Source organism: Martes martes, assembly GCF_963455335.1.
Source record: "Martes martes genome assembly, chromosome: 7".
Taxonomy (NCBI): Eukaryota; Metazoa; Chordata; class Mammalia; order Carnivora; family Mustelidae; genus Martes; species Martes martes.
This window is the reverse complement of record NC_137894.1, coordinates 73,394,839-73,413,612: the sequence shown is the minus strand read 5'-3', so window position 1 is coordinate 73,413,612 and position 18,774 is coordinate 73,394,839. Positions and strand designations below refer to the sequence as shown.

Sequence of the window (18,774 nt, the reverse complement as noted above, 5' to 3'; positions counted from 1 at the left end):
AGCTGCCTACCCTGCCTCGACTTCTCTGCCTTCCCTGCTCCCCAGGTCCTGCAGGCCAACGATAATGCTATAGAGTCCCTGGATGGTGTCGCCAGCCTGCCCCGGCTGCAGGAGCTCTCCCTGTGTAACAACTGTATCCTTCCTCCTGGGTGCCTTTCGGGCAGCGGGTGGGGTGAGGTGCCACACTGGGAAGGGATACACAGCAAGTGTGTGGGGAGTCAGGGGGCTGGTTGTGGCAGTGCGGGCTAAGGAGAGAGGATAGCCTGAGGCCGTACGGACCTCGTTGCCGTGCACTGGTGGTTTCGCGGGGCGGAAGTGACTTTCTCAAGCCACAGTTCACAGACCACTAGCCTGCAGGTGTGCTTGGGTACCACACGATATTTTAAAAATCAGGAAGTTTTGTATTTAAAAAATCTAGAATTCTGATACTACTTAAAAATGGGAGATTAGGGACTCCTGGCTGCCTTAGCAGTAGAGTATATGACTCTTAATCTCAGGGTTGTGAGTTGAAGCCCCATGCTGGGTGTGGAGCCTACTTAAAAAAAAAAAAAAATGGACGTTAAAGCAGCCTCTGGCCTGCATTTCCACTCAGCCAGCCTTGGGCATTGTCGAGTGGAGACGTGGGTGCCTCTGGAACCAGAGCTAGCTTTCTCTTTGGCTATAGTCCACTAGTCCCGGCACCATATCCGACCTACCGCTTGGGCTTCCTGCCTGGCCCCGGGGGCAGGGGTTCGCAGTCTGGAGCCTTACTCTGTCCAGGGCCGCATGCCAGATGCCTAGCAGCCAGACTGCGAAGCAGCAGCCCCTGTTCTGGTGGGAAAACCGGGATGGTTATGCAGGAGCACGTGGGTCTGGGAGAACCGGCCATGCTTTCCTTGACTCTCCTGTCCAAGGCCTCCGGCAGCCCACAGTGCTCCAGCCTCTTGTCTCTTGCCCCAAGCTGGTCCTCCTCCACCTGCAGGGCAACCCGCTGTGCCAAGCAGTGGGTGCCTCTGAGCACCTGGCTGAGCTGTTGCCTTCAGTTAACAGCATCCTCACCTAGAGATCCTTCCTCTCCCTTGCTCTTTAACTTATTGGGACTGAATAAACAATGGAGAGGCCCCCTCGGGCTGCTATGCTGTGCCACTACTGCCATTACTCCTGCCAGCTATTCTGGACAAGAAAGGGAGAGGGTGAGGCTGTGTCAGCTTTCCCTTGTGCTTTCATCTTCTGCTCAGTTCTGCTGTTTCTTTTCTTTTTTTTTTTTAAGATTTTATTTATTTGACAGACAGAGATCACAAGTAGTCAGAGAGGCAGGCAGAGAGAGAGGAGGAAGCAGGCTCCCCGCTGAGCAGAGAGCCTGATGCGGGGCTGGATCCCAGGACCCCGGGATCATGACCTGAGCCGAAGGCAGAGGCTTTAACCCACTGAGCCACCCAGGCACCCCAGTTCTGCTGTTTCTTAACCGTGGGGAACCGAAGTCTTCGTACTGGGGTGAATCAGCAAAACCTGAGCTCACCTTCTGGTCTGGGTTGGGGCAGGGATCGGGTTTGGGTTCAGGTTCTGGCCGGGGCTGGGCTGCAGAGCAGCTCCAAGTCTCCAACTAGAAGGACTCATAAAAGTTTCTCCCATGACTCCTGCCTATTCCAGAGGCCCTCCGTGCCCTGGCTCATTCACCACAGCCGAGAGGGCTGTTCCCATGAGGAACCAGGGTGTCTGTGTGCCACCCTCTGCAACAACAGCGTCGGTCCTCATGAGGAGCATCCTGTGGTTGAAGAGCCCTTGAATATGCTAGATCCCAGCTGGCCCTCCCAAGCGCTCAGGGATGAGAAGTTGGGGCCCACTGTACTGAGGAGGAAGCTGCTGGTAGGGTGCGCCCCCCCCGCGCCCCCCCCGCCGTGTGCTGCGCTCGTGCGGGAGCCACAGCTGTCTCTGCACCTCGGCTGGGGATTCCTGACTCGTGTTCTTGCTTCCGCATTGGGACCTAGTGATGGGCAGAGCCTGACCTCAGCTCCCAAGGTACTGAGCTGGGTGTCAGCTCCCACAGAGCCCCCCCAGACACACCCTTTGTCCTAACTTTAAAGCCCTGAGGTGCTTGGCCTTCCTGGAGGGAGGAGAGGGGAGCTGCTCAGGGGCTCAGGCACTGAGTCAAAACTGGCTAGGTGGGGAAGGAGAAACAAAAGGGAGAGAGTGTGACAAAGCATTTCCCTGGCTCCTTGGGAATCTCCTGGGGCCCACATGTGCTCACACATTTCCGGCTGCTCAGAACCTTCCCCTCTGCCCAACAAGTTCTTAGTGGCAACCTTCAACAAAGCCCTTTGGCTGACCTGCTTGACGCTTGCCTGAAATTTTGATTTTTACTTGTGTGTCCCCTGAGAGTGTTGAAGGTGCTGCCAGGTCTAGGGCTTGAGAACCGGGCAGGCAAAGTCAGAGTGGGTGTGGAGGGCTCCCTGCCAGGTCCCAGAGTCTCAGTCCCTACTCTCCGAGGCCCCTCCCTGACTGATGCATCACCAAACTTAGCCCTTCCTCAAGTTTGCTTCCTTGTGTCATCTTGTCAACCCCATTTTCACTGTCTTCTCTTTGGTGGCACATGGATGGAGCTAGGACAACAGCAGGATGGAAGGAAGAGACCTCACGAAAAGGGCCCCAACGTTCCCGAACTTTCAGGAGAGCCTCCCCAAAGATGCCTGACCTCCACTTGGCCTTAGGGTTCTCTCAATGGCATCCCCGGTGTTCCGGTGCCAGGGTGGAGTTGGGAGACACACAGGGCAGGTGCCTGGAGCCGGTTGGTCAGGATTTCTGGGAAGAATTCCAGGCTGGAGAATCCTGGACTCCAGCTGACTGGCCACCTTCTCGGTGAGAGAAGGGGGTACTCTGCATTCTAGAAAGGGGGCCTCAATTCCCACTCGAGCCGCAGAGCAAGGATCTAAGCCTTTCTTCCCAGGCTGAGGGGAGAAAACAAGGAGTTACTCCTACCCTGACCGTAACCCGTCACTCCCCTCCCCAACACAATCTCAGACTTGTAGGGACACAGGAAGCTGGGGGCAGTTTGTTCATGCTGGGGTTGTGAAGCAGCTGGAGGAAGTAGGAAGGACAGATGGGTGGGGGGATCAGAGGATCTGGTAGAGCCGGCAGGTCAGGGGTTGGCTGGTGGAGCAAGTCTGAGGGCCTGGCTGCTGATGTCACCAGTCTGCAGCTAAGGAGCCCGTGACCTCCCTGGGCAGGACCAGTACCAGGCCCAGGCCCATGGGCCAGTTTCACAGGGCTGAGCCTGGCCTGGGCCACACCAGATCAGAGCCTGGCAGCAGGGGGCCTGTGAGAGTGGAGCAGAGACAGCCCACCTGAGCTTGGGAACAGGGTCCCCAGCATAGGGGCCAGGGTGGAAGGGGCACCTTGCCCCATTGCCCTCGGGCTCTCTCACCCAGGAGAGGGTGTCCCTTCTGCCCCAGTCTGGCAGGAATTAGCCTGGAGTGGGGTCCCTCAGTGGGGGCAGTCTCACCAAAGCCTTCCACTTTCACCTCAGCTTTGAGTCCTGGCAGACCCCGGCCCCACCCCGCATCATCTCATTGCCACAGTTCCTCGAAAGGGGAAAGGAGACAAGGGGATGGGGCCAGCTCTCATTTCCTGCCCCTACCTCTGGAGACAGCCCCTGGAGGCTGGGCCTCTGCGGGGTGTGTGTGGGGGGGGGTTGGAGCAATCAGGCTTCCCCTTCTCCACAGCTTGGCCCCGCCCTCCCCCCTCATAAACCACATACCCGCCCGCCCCACACCTTGCACTCACCCCGTCCCAGCAGTCCCGACCTGTCCCAGCCCGGCCACGGCACTCAGCGCTGCTGTCGCCAACACCGCTGCCAGGTGAGGCTCTATTGGGGACTGCGGTGCTGAGCCTGGGGACCTGGGTCAGGCCGACTGGGGCGCAGACCAGCCAGAGCCTGCCAGCCCAGGTCAGGCTGCCCCCGACACAGAGGCTCCGCGCCCCGGGGACTGCGGGCTCCCGCACCTGCAGCGCCCTGCCACTCCCACAGCTCTGTGCGGGTGTTTGACCCAACGTGGGGAATGCCAAGAACCCCAAGTCCTGCATTTCACCGCCTGTCTTCTGCAGGGAGCCTCTGCTAAGGGATGGGGGTGAAGGTTCTCTGCTTAGAGTAAGTCCTAGAGGCAAACGGCTCATGGACCTGTAAACTGAGTAACTGGCAGGTGGAGGGAGCAGGTCCCAGGGATGGTCTGTGTACTGGGTCCTAAGGCTGTGACAAGTGTCCACTCCTTTCTGGGATGAATTCTTGAGGGCAGGTTTCTCAACGGGGTGTCTGGTTTGGTGGGTGTCACTGAGGGTGAAAGGGAGAAGATTTCTCTGCAACGTGGGTAGTTTCTTTAGGTGAATCTGAGCAGTCTTTGGGGAGGGTCCTTGGTTGGGTTTGGAGGAGTCTCTGGGGCAAGATCAGATCATCTCAGCTGGATGGGACTGAGCTCTCCAGATGGAGGGCTTCTGTGTGTGTTGGCTAGGGCATTCTAAGTACAGGAGGTCTTAGTGGGTGATCGGAGCCTCCCTGCCTCTTCCACACAGGCATGACAGATGGTCCTCGGTCCGATGTGGGCCGCTGGGGTGGGAACCCCTGGCAGCCCCCAACCACACCTTCTCCGGAGCCAGAACCAGAGCCAGACAGAGGGTCTCGCCGAGGAGGCCGTTCCTTCTGGGCTCGCTGCTGTGCCTGCTGCTCCTGCCGAAATGGGACAGATGGCGACGGGGGCCCTGAGCCCTATGGAGGTCGAGGGTCTCGCTCTGGAAGTCGAAGACCGGACTCCCGGGGCTCAGATTCCCGCCGACCTGGCTCCCGGACCGGCGGTGTGAACGCCGCTGGAGATGGTACCATCCGAGGTGAGGCCCTCCTGTCCACCTTCTCTGTGAGCTGAAAAACCTTAATGGGGGCCTGGGAGGCCTAGGATGGAGGCCTGGGCTTCCCGCAGGGCTTCGCTGACCCAGAGCCGTGGCCTTGCAGAGGGCATGCTGGTGGTGACCGGTGTGGATCTGCTGAGTGCACGGTCAGACCAGAACCGCCGAGAGCACCACACAGACGAGTTTGAGTATGATGAGCTGATTATACGCCGTGGACAGCCTTTCCACGTGGTCCTCCACTTTTCTCGGCCCTATGAGTCCTCTGATCATGTCGCCCTGGAGCTGCTTATTGGTCAGTGGGGCCTGCAGCGGGAGGACAAAAGCCCTAGAGTTGGGGGTGCGGGGGTGCTAGCTAGCAGGGCCTCGCAGCTCTGGTATTAGGGTCGGAGGGACATCTTCAAGCTCCTCCCTCACCCCACTCCTCACCTCTGCCATGTAAGCCAGGGGCAAGCATGGGAGTATATTTCAGGGAGGGTCCTGGTGTTCCATTTTCCTAAGCTCAGCCTCTTTGAGCCTCTAGGGGCATCTGTCTCAAAGTACTTTCTCTTTAAGTGCTTCTTTCAACTTCTTCCTCATCGTGGCTGCCTCTGTGTGTCTTTCTTTCTGTGTCTACTGTCCTTCCCCAGGGTGTGGCTGGCTCTCTCCCTCCTCTCTGTCCAGCTCTGTCTCTGTTTCTCCGTCCCCGTGGCCCAGGGCAGGTGCCTCCCTCACCGCGTTGCTTGGTGGCCGTTGACTGTCCAGGCTGGTGATTATGCTGCTGCCGGGGGCGGGCGACTCCTCATACCCTTTGATTAGAGCCCAGCCTTGCCCACCCCAGCCTCTAATTTCCCAGGTACCCCCACCACTGCCACCAGGGATGCTCCAGGCTCTGGAAGCTGCAGCCCCACAGAGTAGGCAGGGTTCCTTTGGGATGTGGGCTGCCCTTCCACATGGGCTCCGGGACCCAGCCAGGGCAGCCCTACTTCTCCAGCACAGCCACTGAGACAGTCAGGCCAGGCAGAGGGTGATGGTGGCCTGGTCTCTTCTACCCAGCTCTGAGTTCAGTGTCAGGGGAACAGGTTTGGGATGTTGGACTGGGGCTCTGCCCTGGCATGTGGGCCAGCATCGGGTGGGGACAGAGCTGCTCTCAGAGACTGTCACAGACTAAGGTGATGGCCCAACTCAGGGACACACACACACATACACACACACGCATGCTGGCTCATACACATTCTGGGTGGGGCTGGGAGAAGTCTAATGCTTTATCTCCCCTCAGAGAAGCCTCACCAGCTAACTGCTGCTTCCCCTACTCCAGGAAACAACCCCGAGGTGGGGAAGGGCACCCACGTGATCATCCCGGTGGGCAAGGGGGGCAGTGGAGGCTGGAAAGCCCAGGTGACCAAGGCCAGTGGGCAGAATCTGAACCTCCGGGTCCACACTTCCCCCAATGCCATCATCGGCAAGTTTCAGTTCACCATCCGTACACGCTGCGAGGCTGGCGAGTTCCAGCTGCCCTTTGACCCCAGCAACGAGATCTACATCCTCTTCAATCCCTGGTGCCCAGGTGAGCCTGCTGGAATCAGGAGCAGGGCGTGGACAGGAAGGAGGACCGGTCAGAGTTTCCCTTCTTAGAATCCTAGACTAGGTCTCTGGCACTAGGAGAAGCCAGCCTCCTTGTTGTCCAGGTGAGGCGACCGAGGTCCAGCATGGAAAGGCGACAGCCCAAGGTCATGCAGCCTTGCCTCTGCTGGTGAACAGCTCTGGTTACAGCCGCCTTCCTCCCACCATCTCTGTCACGCTCCCTCCATCCTTCCTGGGAGAGAAATGCTGTCAGGCTAGCGGTGTCCTCACTCCTCTGTGGACAGTAGTTCTGCAGAATGGGCCCAGGGGCAGGTGGGGCCCAGGGAGAGGGCCAGAAGGGACCAGGTATGTGTGTTTTGGGGACACAGAGGACATCGTGTACGTGGACCATGAGGATTGGCGACAAGAGTATGTGCTTAATGAGTCTGGGAGAATCTACTATGGGACTGAAGCCCAGATTGGTGAGCGGACCTGGAACTATGGACAGGTACGGCTGGCCATGGCCGCATGTGCCTGGGGAAGAAAGAGGCCAGTGGGGTGGGGTGAGGGAGTGGGTGACCTAGGCATCACCTCTGCCCTCCCTCCCTCCAGTTTGATCATGGAGTGCTGGATGCCTGCCTGTACATCCTGGACCGGCGGGGAATGCCATATGGAGGCCGTGGGGACCCCGTCAGTGTCTCCCGGGTCATCTCTGCCATGGTGAGCACCCTCATGTCTCTGAGTGTTATTATGTGTCTGCTTCCTGCCCTCTCTGTCCAATGTTGCTGCCTTTTCTGATTTCTCCAAGAACTCGGCCCTATCCTGCCCTTGCAAAGGGCATTGTGGGAGGGGTCTTACTCCCTCTTTCCTTCTTGCCTGGCCACACCCCAATCTTCCTGGCTTCAGTCCCAGCTCTTGTGGAATGTAGGGCCAAACCCAAAACTTGGCACACCCAGGATTCACATTACAGTGTCAGATCTGGCAGGGGTTGTGGGGGGGGGGAACTGATGATTTTGGGAGGGGTGGGCAGGGCTCAGGCTGCTGGCTAGATCCCAAGGCATTTATGGGTAAGTGGTGGAGGCAGGGGCAGGGCTGGGGACTACATGGAAGGTCCCAGACATCTCCCTCCACTCGAACCCACTCCATCCTGTCCTGGCAGGTAAACTCCTTGGACGACAATGGGGTCCTGATTGGAAACTGGTCTGGTGATTACTCTCGAGGCACCAACCCTTCAGCATGGGTGGGCAGCGTGGAGATCCTACTCAGCTACCTACGCACTGGCTATTCGGTCCCCTATGGCCAGTGCTGGGTCTTCGCCGGCGTGACCACCACAGGTAGTGGAAGGCCTGGGCCAGGAGCTGCCTGGGCCCCATGTGAAAGAGGGAGGGAAACCAGAGCCCCACCCAGTGGTGGCTCTAGTGCAGGGACAAGTGGGGGGGATGGATGGTAGGCTGGCCTTAATTATCATTAATTAGTGTTAACTACTTAGAGAGGCCTAGGGGAAAGGAGGGAGAAGAGCCAGGCAGGGACATGTCAGGCAGGTAGCCTGGCTTCCCTTGACCCCCAACGCTCCCTGGCCCCAAGGCCTCCAGACCCCTGACGCCAATTGGCAACCCCAGTGACCCTTGTCACCCTGTTGTTCCTCACCTGGTACCTCGCTTGCCCACCACCCCCACCCTGTCCGGGCCCTGAACCCTAACCCTGGCTCTCCCACAGTGCTGCGTTGCCTGGGCCTGGCTACCCGCACTGTCACCAACTTCAACTCGGCACACGACACAGACACATCTCTTACCATGGACATCTACTTTGATGAGAACATGAAACCCCTGGAGCACCTGAACCATGATTCTGTTTGGTGAGGTTGGGGCTGGGCCTGGGTTGCCCATTCCTGCCAAGGGATGGTGACCATGACCTGGACTTTGAGGGGACAGTGGGGAGGCCCTGAGCAGGCTGCTCAGACCCAGCCCACCCTCTGTGTCCATCCAGGAACTTCCACGTGTGGAACGACTGCTGGATGAAGAGGCCAGATTTGCCATCGGGCTTTGATGGGTGGCAGGTGGTGGACGCTACGCCCCAGGAGACCAGCAGCGGTGAGGCGGGGCCCTGCTTGGCCCCTGTGTCCCACCTTGGCCCCATCCCCGTCTCCCAGCCTGGGTGACAGACCCTGAGTGTCAGGGCCAGTCTGGGCCATAGAGCCAGGCCCTTTAACCCCCATATTTCTTTAAATGGGCTTACCAGCAGAATCACCGCCTGGCCTTTAGTCGATTGTTGCCTTTCTGCGTAACCATCTATTTGCCTAGATTTCCTTTGTTTATGATTTCTCATGATTTATAGATTCAGATGGCTCAAAAATCAAAAGACTCGAGAGAGTTCAGGAAGAGGTTTCCTTCGCAAACACACCCACTCTTCTCATTTGTTTTTTTACTCACACATCCCGGAGATAATTAATTGAAGGCTCTTTTATTTAAATATATATATATATTTAAAGTTAAAAAGGTCATTATAATAAGTAGTACAAGCCTGGACAGTGGAGTAGGGGAGTCTAGAATTCAATAACACAAAATGTAAAAGTTCCCTAATTCTCTCTCAGGACGTTTTTGTTTTGTCTTCAGTAAATGTCTAGGTCCCACCCCAGATCTGACCCATCAGACATCTCAGGGATAGATGGATACTAAGAATCTATATTTTTGAAAGTTTGAAAGTTCCCCTGCTGATGCTGAAGATCAGCTGGGTTGGGGACCACCGCAAGCTCTTGTGGGACACATGGCAGTGGTGGCCCAGAGAGGTCAAGTGACTTTCTCTAGGGCACAGAGCAGTAGGTCAGTAGCAGAGCCTCTCCTATCCCTGACTCCTCCCTTCACACATTCTCACTTTCATCAAGTTCCCCTCTTGTCTGTTCTATTGCTCATTTTGAGTTGTATGTATGGTACAAAGTAAAACCAGGGTTCAGACAGGTTCGAAGAAGAAAATAGCCCTCATAACCCAAACCTCAGAGACCATCGCTGATGTCCTCACCTACTGATTTCCTTTTCCCCAGCACACACGTTTCTTCCAAAACTAGACCTGCTGTACACTGTGTTCTCAAACAGCCCTCCCTTCCCACCTTAACATTCCAGGGCTAGGCAGCCAGCCCTCCCCCTCTTGTTGCCTTCTTCCCCACCTCTCCCTTCCTCACCCCATGTCAGATGGCATTTGCCTAGCCTACATTCCTTCTCTCTGGCCAGACCCCTCCCTCTCAATCATCTTTGAGAATGGTGCTCCCTGACTCCTGCAACCCAGTGCTGCCCACCAGGACAGCCTGGCCCAGGACCCTGGGAGAGCTGAGTTCCTGTCCCCACTCTGGGGAGCAGTGGGGTGCAGAGCCCACAGGGGTTCCGAGGCCAGCCAGACCCAGGCTTGATTCTAGCTTGATCACTTCTCAGGTCACCTTGGGCAAGTTGCTTGCACCTTTGCACTTTGGTGTTTCTGTAATATGGGGAATGAATATATATATACACACACACACACACACACACACACACCAGATAGGGTTGTGTGTGTGTGTGTGTGTGTGTGTATACACCAGATAGGGTTGTTGGGGGAATTCAATGAGGTCATCATACATTTGCGAGATTAGCAGCATGCCTGGAGCATAGCAGCTTCTCTCAATATCCGTTCCTTCCTTTCTCTGATCTGATTGTCTTGTCAGACCCTGATATCTGTTTGGCCTTCCTGGGCCTGTTTCCCCATCTGTAAAAGGAAACCATAGTGCTGGTGTTTTCCAAGATTCTTTTCTTTGTGTCTTTCTTTTCTTTTCTTTTTAAGATTTCATTTATTTGAGAGAGAGAAGAGAAAGCACAAGCCGGGGGAGCAGCAGAGGGAGAGGGAGAAACAGACTCCATGCTGAGCAGGGAACCGGATGTGGGGCTTGATCCCAGGACCCTGGGGTCATGACCTGAGCTGAAGGCAGACGCTTAATGACTGAGCCACCCAGGCGCCCCTCTAAGATTCTTCTCTGTTGGATAGCCCTCACTTCCTATATTGTGTCCTCTCTTGCCAAGCTTCTTCCTTGTCAGTCCATCTCTGCCAGAAATCTCCCCTGAGCATGCTGAGAACAGCCTCTATTTCCCACCAGCTCCCTTCCCACCTCCCCACAGAGAAGACACACTGCAGGCTCCAGAGCTGAGGGTTTGTTCTGGATCTTTCTAGAAGGGTGGCTCTTTTCCCAGCCAGCAGGCAGAGCCACAATGGGCTCTGGGTTCGTCTTGGTGCAGGATGGGGGTCCTGACATCTGGGGTCACAGACAGCCACCATCCAGCTTCGGCCAATGGAGGAAGGATGTGCTGAGGATTTGGTTGTCGGGGCAGGCTTGTCCCACATTTGGCCTCGCCCTGGTTGACTGAGGCCAAATGGAACTGAACTCTTCTTTGTGTTCCTTCCCTGGGTTGCACCAGGTGGCACCTGACCCTGAGACAGTGGACGATGGGCCCGGGTGGGTGGGCCTCTCCCCAGGATCACAGGGTTCCCTCAGCCTCCTTTGATCCCTCCCTTTTTGTCCTGCTACCCTAGGCATCTTCTGCTGTGGGCCCTGCTCTGTGGAGTCCATCAAGAATGGCCTGGTCTACATGAAGTATGACACACCCTTCATTTTTGCCGAGGTGAGGGCTCTGCTCCAGGTCCTTCTCAGGCAGTCTGGCAGGACAAGAGCACTGGCATCGGGTCTGGGTTCTCTGGTCCTGACTTCACTGCTGACAGAGTAGCTGTGTGACCTTGGACAAGTCATTCATTCTAGAATCTAGGTTTCCTCCACTGTGAAAGGGTGATAATCATGGCTGCTGTGCTTCCTGTGCTCAGGATCAAAAGAAATAATGAGTATGAAACTGCTTTATAAGTCGTAAAGTCAGTGGATGAGCTTAAGGGATTACTGTTATTAATGCCAAATGTACTGCACGGAGCCTCCCAGCTTCTCGTCTCTGCCTTCGTCTGGCTCAGCTTGGAAAGTCTCCCAGTTCGACTGCAAGGAAGTTCCCGACCTTTGGATCCAGCCCTCCCTGCAGCTGGGGGTCAGGCCCACCCTCAGACCCTCAGGCTTGCTCCGTCCTGGCTCATTGCCCCCCACCACTCCCCTCCCCTGACAGGTCAACAGTGACAAAGTTTACTGGCAGCGACAGGACGATGGCAGCTTCAAGATCGTGTATGTGGAGGAGAAGGCCATTGGCACACTCATCGTCACAAAGGCCATCGGATCCAACATGCGGGACGATGTCACCCACGTGTATAAACACCCGGAAGGTACCAGTCCTCCGGCCTGCTTGGCTCTGGCCCGCCCCCAGGGTTCCCACTGAGCACCTGCCTACTCCAGCAGCAGCCACAACCTCACCCCGACCCTCGACCCCTACCCACACCCAGGCTCAGAAGCAGAGCGGAAGGCAGTGGAGACAGCAGCCGCACATGGCAGCAAACCCAATGTGTACTCCAGCCGCGACTCGGCAGAGGATGTGGCCATGCAGGTGGAGGCCCAGGACGCAGTGATGGGGCAGGACCTGGCAGTCTCCGTGGTGCTGAGCAATCGCGGCGGCAGCCCCCGCACCGTGAAGCTGCACCTCTACCTCTCGGTCACCTTCTACACCGGGGTCACAGGGCCTGTGTTCAAGGAGAGCAAGAAGGAAGTGGTGCTGGCGCCAGGGGCCTGTAAGAGCCCCTTCCCCAGCCCTGCCCCACGGGCGGCCAGGCACCCTGGGGCTGTGGGCCCAGGGACCCCCCCCAGAGGCCGTGTCTGGGTAAGAAGGCCCCCGTGACACCTTGCATCTTCTCCACAGCGGACCGCGTGTCCATGCCTGTGGCCTACCAGGAATACCGGCCCCACCTTGTAGACCAGGGCTCCATGCTGCTCAATGTCTCGGGCCACGTCAAGGAGAGTGGCCAGGTGCTGGCCAAGCAGCATACCTTCCGTCTGCGCACTCCAGACCTCTCCCTCACAGTGAGTGTGGCTTGCTGGGTGCCCTGGGTGCGTGGGGGTGGGGGTGGGGCGGTGGGAGAAGGTGGAGGGGAAGGGGCAAGGGCACGAATCTGGAAGAGGGCTGGCCTGGCGAGCAGTTCTAGGAGAAGGAGATTGGAGACTGGCTTTGGGCCCTTGGGCCTCCGTGTCCTCATCTGTAAAATCAGATCTCATATTCCTGATTGGAGTTTCTTCTCTGGCTTTTGCGGAGCCCTGTTTCTCCCCAGGGTGGAAATGTGGGACTTGGGGAGATGTTGATGCAGAGTTTTCCCATCGGTGGAGTGATGGTTCCACTGTATCTGGCCGGGCTCTCTGACGTGGAGGTGGCTGCTTCTTCTCCTAGTTATTGGGGGCAGCTGTGGTTGGCCAGGAGTGCGAAGTACAGATTGTCTTCAGGAACCCCCTGCCTGTCACCCTCACCAACGTTGTCTTCCGGCTTGAGGGCTCCGGCCTACAGAGACCCAAGATCCTCAATGTGGGGTGAGTCTGGCCTCTCCCCACCCCTGTTCTTTTCTGCCCCGGGTCCCACGCTGCTTCCTCTCTTGGTCAGGACAATAGTCAGCCAGGACCCAGTACAGCAGCCTGGAGCCAGCCAGCAATGTCTCCTGACTCAGTTCAGGGCCAGGAGCAGTTAAGAAGACCTGGCACGTGCCTAGTGCCGGGCTGGTCCTCCCCCGCCTTCTCCCTGGGGAGCCAGCGCTTCCCTTAGGAATCATTAGCAACTCATCACTGCCACATGCCCAGCACTCAGAAACCCACTGGGCACTTCAGGGTCATTATCTCATTCGCAGACCACAAAAACCCTGTAAGGTACATTCTAGCTCATCATATGATTAAAAGAAAAGCCTTGGGATCCTGAAGACTTAGGTTCAAGTCCCAACTCCAACACTCACTGGCTCTGTGCCCTGGAGCAGGTGACTTATCTCCTTGAAGCCTATTTTCTCACCTGGAAAGTGGGCATGACAACCCTCTGGGTTCCGAGGGAGGTTCAGAGAGCTAGGTGAGATAGGCACGTAAAGCATTTAGTTTGGCCTTGGCCCAGCGTGAGTCTCTGTTGGTTGTTCTTATTTTGATTATGGCCACCGTCGGCCCCGCTTTACCACAGGGAAGCTGGCAGCCACGCCATAAGGGGCAGACGGCGCTCTTCCTGCCCCAGCGCACCTGACAGGCCGGCTCACAACCCTCTTGCTGCCTTCGCGTCATGAGGGTGGAGCAGCAATTCCAGCAGTTCCCAAGGCGAGGGGCCTGAGGCACAGGGCCAGGGGAGCCTCCGTACCCAGTGAGGTGACAGTGCTTGTGTCCCTGGGCCTGTGCTGTCATCTCTGACATAGATGTGCACACGTTGCTATGTCCCTCCCCGGAATAGCACAGAGGGAAAGCAGAGAAGGCCAGAGGCTGACCTTTAAGATCAGACTTCTGAGGACAGGGGCAGGTGTTTTCCTCTTTTGACAAAGAGTGCCTGAGGGAAAGGGGTGGCCTCTGTGGAGGAGTGGGGTGAGGGAAGCAGGGGGTCCCTGCCTGCCCTGCCCACTCCTTCTCCTGACACACAGCAGGCTCTGCCCGGCGGTGGCCGCTCACTTTTGCCAACAGGCCAAAGCTGAATAGTTGCTATCCTGATCTTTGCCCCAGCCTTGACCCTTGGTGATGTGATATGCCACAGAAGAGTGCTTTTCCCCATTCACCCTACGTGGGTCCCTGTCACCTTAGAGAGTGCAGCTTGGGGCTCCCAGGTAGCTCACCGTATAGACATCTCTCACCTGCAGATGATGGAGAGCGGTTCCCAGAGCTGGACTCTCCTCAGCACCTCCACCAGACCTTAGATTCTTGCCCCCAAACTGGGAGTAAAGAGGGGACCCCTGTGCTGATCATGGGGGATCCATCCCTTCTCTTTAGCTGTGAGGCTTGTATGAGCCTCCCCCAACCCCTGCCTTTAAAGGCCCCAGTCCGTGCCCCGCACCCCCAAACAAGAGGGTTGGATGATGGTTTCTCAAGGCAGGTCCTCCTTGGACGTTCTTTGGCTCCTCGCTACTTCGAGCCCAGTCTGGGGTCTACAGAACAATTGAGAACTCTGAGGGGAAGTGCCTGGGCTGGTGGTTCAGATATATTAGATTCCAAGTTGGGTGTTACTCTGCTCTTATTGGCACATCAAAGGCTGTGGGATGGAAAACCCATTAAGCCTAAGGTGTGCCTCCCAGCGGGGCGACTGGCCACTTAGTAAACATTCCAGACTTACTCCTCCAGATGGCTGTTGTCACGGCCAAACCAGTCACCAGGGGAGGCTGGAAGTCTGTTCCAAGCCCTTCTGGGGAATTTCCCCCACAGCCTGAATCATAGTCTCTAGAATGTCCTTAGGGTGGCCTTCTGGGACAGTTTTGACTTTGGGGAAACAGCCTGAGGCTATTTAGAGCTAAGATTAATTAATAAGGCAGATGAACAAGATGGGTGGGGATGCCCTCTTCCATCAGAAATGAAGCTTGGCTGTAAAGGAGAAATGGGGTGTCAGGGCAGGGGCTGGGGGGGTGGGGGGCAAGACAGAGAGAGACACTAGACTGGGCGCACTTGATGGGCCTGTGGTTTTCAGTGGCTCAGAAGAAAAGTCTGAGAGGAGTTTTTAGAAATGTTTCAAGTCTTGGCAACATGGCTGAACAAGTACGTAATTGCAGGACAGTGCTTATTTGGATGTCTCATTTCTGGTGTCCTCGTCAGAGAGTTGGTTTCATTACCTACACTCAGTTTCAGGCACATTCCAGCTGTAGCAGCTGATGTATCCCACTTAAACTCACAGAGGTGGGTGTGGCAGGGTCGTGGCTGACACCAAGGCCAGGGCTGGGAGAGATCTTGATGTTGCTGGCTGGAAGCTGGAAAGCAGCTTCCCCTAGGAAACATGTTACAAATAAAGGCTGTATTCTGAAATAGTACAATTCAGTTCTAGTGTGAATTAAGTAGAGTGTTTTTTAAAAATTTGTATTTATTCGACAGAGAGAGAGCACAAGTAGGGGGAGCAGGAGAGGGAGAAGCAGGGTCCCTACTGGCTCTATCCCAGGACCCTGGGGTCATGACCTGAGCCAAAGGCAGATGCTTAACTGACTGAGCTGCCCAGGCACACCTGGAATTTTAAAGGCTGGTCTGAGCCTAAACAACTTGACTCTTATATCTATGGAAAAGTCGGCAGAAGTTACAAATACAAATTTGTAACCAGCCACAGTATAGCCTATCTGTTATGTTGTAGACTTCATGTCTAATTATATATTTTGATAAGAAGTCTAGAAATTTGGTCTTTAACTTAACAGATAGACTGTATATACTACCTGTCTGCCACTTCTTCCCTCCTTCGTGGAGCTTAGAGGCACCTACAAGACTATCTGATCCCACCCCCTCATTTTTTTTTTTTAAAGATCTTATTTATTTATTTGACAGAGAGAGAGATCCCAAGTAGGCAGAGCAGAAGGCAGGCAGAGAGAGGGGGAAGCAGGCTCCCCGCTGGGCAGAAAGCCTGATGCGGGGCTCGATCCCAGGACTCTGAGATCATGACCTGAGCTGAAGGCAGAGGCTTAACCCACTGAGCCACCCAGGTGCCCCGCCACCCCCTCATTTTGCATTTCAATCCCATTTTACAGACCAGAAAGTGAGAATCAGAGAAGTTTAATGACTTATCATAAACCACACAGCTAACAGTGGTAGCAGAAAGAGTACAAAGTGGTCCAGGGAAGCCCTTTGGAAGCAGGCTCCAAGCTAAATGTTTTGTCCCCAAGGAGAGCGCATCTTCGATGTTGGGGTACTGGCTCATTCCCTGGGAGGACTGAGCTGTCTGCCCAGAGTCGGGCTCCAGAGAAGAGAAGATCCCCAGGGCAGGCTTAGTTTGACTAGGGGGCCAGAAGCAAGTGTTCAGGCAGAGGCAGGAAAGGACAGATGCTAAGAGGCATGTGCCAGCAGGATGGGGATGCAGTCATGTTCAGTGTGTAAAGCGCACATCTGGGCTGCTGGGGGAGCTCAGAGCAGGACAAGGCTTATTTCCCTGAGGGCAGGAGGTGCTCAAGGGAGCTCTCACTGAGAGTGTGGTATGAGCAGGGCCTGGAGCCAGCCCAGGAGCAGAGCGTGAAAACTGCGTAAGTTCAGGGAGGGGAAGGAGCTGACTGTCAGGGCTGGTGGGCAGGAGGAATGGTGGAATGGTGGGGGATGATGAGGCCATGCAAGCAGGGCTGAGTCAGAGGGAGCCTGTGTGTCAGGTTAGGGAGCTTCAGTCTCATCCCATAAGTGCCGAGGAAGCCCAGCCCTCAAAGGGTTCAGCTCACCTCTGAGTTAACAGAGACCAGAGTGGAAAAATAAGATAGGATGTAGGCAGCAAGAAGGCCAGTTGGAAGGCTGGTGAAATTGTGACTTCCAGAGGGATGGTCTGGGACTAAATAGCTAGATATCCGTGAGGAAGGGAGAAAATGAAGACACTAGTAAGTGTGTGCATACCCACACGTGTATGTCTCTCTCTCTTTCACACACACACACACACACACACACACACACACACACACACAGTGTCACTTTAAAGACACCAGTTGTCTGTTCTTGGGAAGAACTTTCCTTTTTCTCTGAGATAGCATCCGTCCAATGTTTTGAGGTATTTAAAGTGCTCCTTCCTGTTTAGAAGGGTGATCATGGCAAAATATAATTTTCTTCAACTTCCTTTCTTGGCAAAACTGAAATTATTTGGCAGTACTGTGCTAAGCCCCAAAGTCTCAATTTTTTTTAAAGATTTTATTTATTTGAAAAAAAAAAGATTTTATTTATTTGAAAGAGAGAGAGAGAGAGAGAGAGAGAGCGCGTACCCGTACCCGCACACACACAAGCAGGGGGAGGGGCAGAGGAAGAGGGAGAAGCAGACTCCCTGCTGAGCAGGAGGGTGGGGAACGAGGCAAGATCTGGGGCTTGATCCCAGGACACCAGGAACATGACCTGAACCAAAGGCAGACACTTAACTGACTGAGCCACCTGGGCACCCCCAAAGTATGGATTTAACTTTCCTCAGTCCTGGAAACCCCAGATGGGATAGGTATGGATGGTTGTGGTTAGGGCAGGAGCACTGGTGGTGGAGAGGTAGGGGAGACAAGACAGCTATTTCTGTCCAGGTCTGTGTGGGAGTGGGGAGGGAGGAGTCCTGGGACGACCAGAAGATTCCCAGCTTAGGCAGCTGGGAGGCCACTGACCTGACTATGCAGAGGCAAAGGCCAGGAAGCCTTGGGGCTCAGGCTTTGTCCTGGCCATGGGTGTAGGGGTTCCAGCTGAGCCTAGAAATGCCTGAAGGGCTCTGCTTCCTGCTTCCTCCTTCCTGGCTGCCACATCGCCCATGACCCTGTCTCTGCCCACAGGGACATTGGGGGCAACGAGACAGTGACATTGCACCAGAAGTTCGTGCCAGTGCGACCAGGCCCCCGCCAGCTCATCGCCAGCTTGGACAGCCCACAGCTCTCCCAGGTGCACGGTGTCATCCAGGTGGACGTGGCTCCGGCCCCTGGGGGTGGGGGCATCTTCGCAGATGCTGGAGGCGACAGTCACTCAGGGGAGACCATCCCTATGGCATCTCGGGGTGGGGCTTAGCCCCTGGCCAGGAGTGATGGGACTGGAGTCAGATGAGCAAGGACATTGCCTCAAATCAGGGGCCTACTGCAGAGCTGCTCTCCAGAGGCCCAGGAGGGGAGGCTTGGGCATCTGGGGAGGGAGCCATTCTTTACTTGCACAGGGCAGCACAGATGCTAATAAACTATTTTTTAATGAACTGTTTTTAAGGAAACTGTTCTGTCCATTTGTGAGTTCATGCCAGGCCAAGGAGTGTGGACTCACAGTCTGTCCCAGGGACACATGGGGCATTTCTGGTGCTGCTGGGTCAGAGAAGGCTGGCTGGTGGGTCAGCAATGGGACCAGCGCAGCAGCTCTCAAGATAGGGCTGCTTAGCGTCAGGACAACCTTGAGTGTTTGACCCACCCCCCAACCCCAGGGTGCAGCTATTGACCAAAGCCCTTTGGAAGCCCCCTGGAGTGGGGTTGGACTGCCTCCCTTCCCTGGCACCTACAGTGGGAGAGAAGGATCTAAACTGCCTTTTGGAGAGACATGTTGGAGGTACAAGTAGGCTGGTGTTCTCTCCAAGCAGCCAAAACCACTTTTCAGTATTTATTTTCAAATGTCCTCATCTAAGAATTTTTACAAAAGTAATACATGTTCAATGTTGAGAATTGAAAGAATACAGAAGATTGTAAAGAAGGAGACAAGAAGCCTCAGCCACCACCAGGTACAGAAAATAGTTGTTAACATTGTGTTTTATATGCTGTTTCTCATCCCTCCCCCCCCCCCCCATGTAACTGGGGTAAGCATTTTCCCCCAGCATTAAATATTTTCCC

At 55.5% G+C, this 18,774-nt stretch overlaps 2 protein-coding genes across 7 annotated transcripts in view; both read left to right on the top strand.

Moving 5' to 3' along the window:
- RABGGTA (Rab geranylgeranyltransferase subunit alpha) overlaps nt 1-1,136 on the top strand; it is a 13,835-nt gene extending 12,699 nt beyond the window's left edge. For all 5 annotated transcript variants that reach the window (XM_080808103.1, XM_080808104.1, XM_080808101.1 and 2 more), the window contains exons 16-17: nt 46-133; nt 894-1,136. In XM_080808103.1, the coding sequence (XP_080664229.1) occupies nt 46-133; nt 894-1,042 (237 nt within the window). In that variant the 3' untranslated portion in view covers nt 1,043-1,136. The remainder of the gene's footprint in view (nt 1-45; nt 134-893) is intronic.
- Nucleotides 1,091-18,774, top strand: TGM1 (transglutaminase 1; the record flags this gene model as incomplete). 2 transcript variants are annotated; one of them, XM_080808099.1, is made up of 15 exons in its annotated part: nt 1,091-1,172; nt 4,543-4,854; nt 4,976-5,164; nt 6,167-6,415; nt 6,801-6,919; nt 7,024-7,131; nt 7,571-7,745; nt 8,128-8,266; nt 8,398-8,501; nt 10,960-11,048; nt 11,529-11,682; nt 11,800-12,081; nt 12,210-12,370; nt 12,732-12,868; nt 17,749-18,774. In XM_080808099.1, the coding sequence occupies 15 exons, from the start codon at nt 1,091-1,093 to the stop codon at nt 17,975-17,977; spliced, it is 2,529 nt and encodes an 842-aa protein (XP_080664225.1). In that variant the 3' UTR covers nt 17,978-18,774. The 2 variants fall into 2 exon arrangements, with proteins under 2 accessions (XP_080664225.1, XP_080664226.1); XM_080808100.1 differs by lacking the exon at nt 1,091-1,172 and adding an exon at nt 1,897-1,998.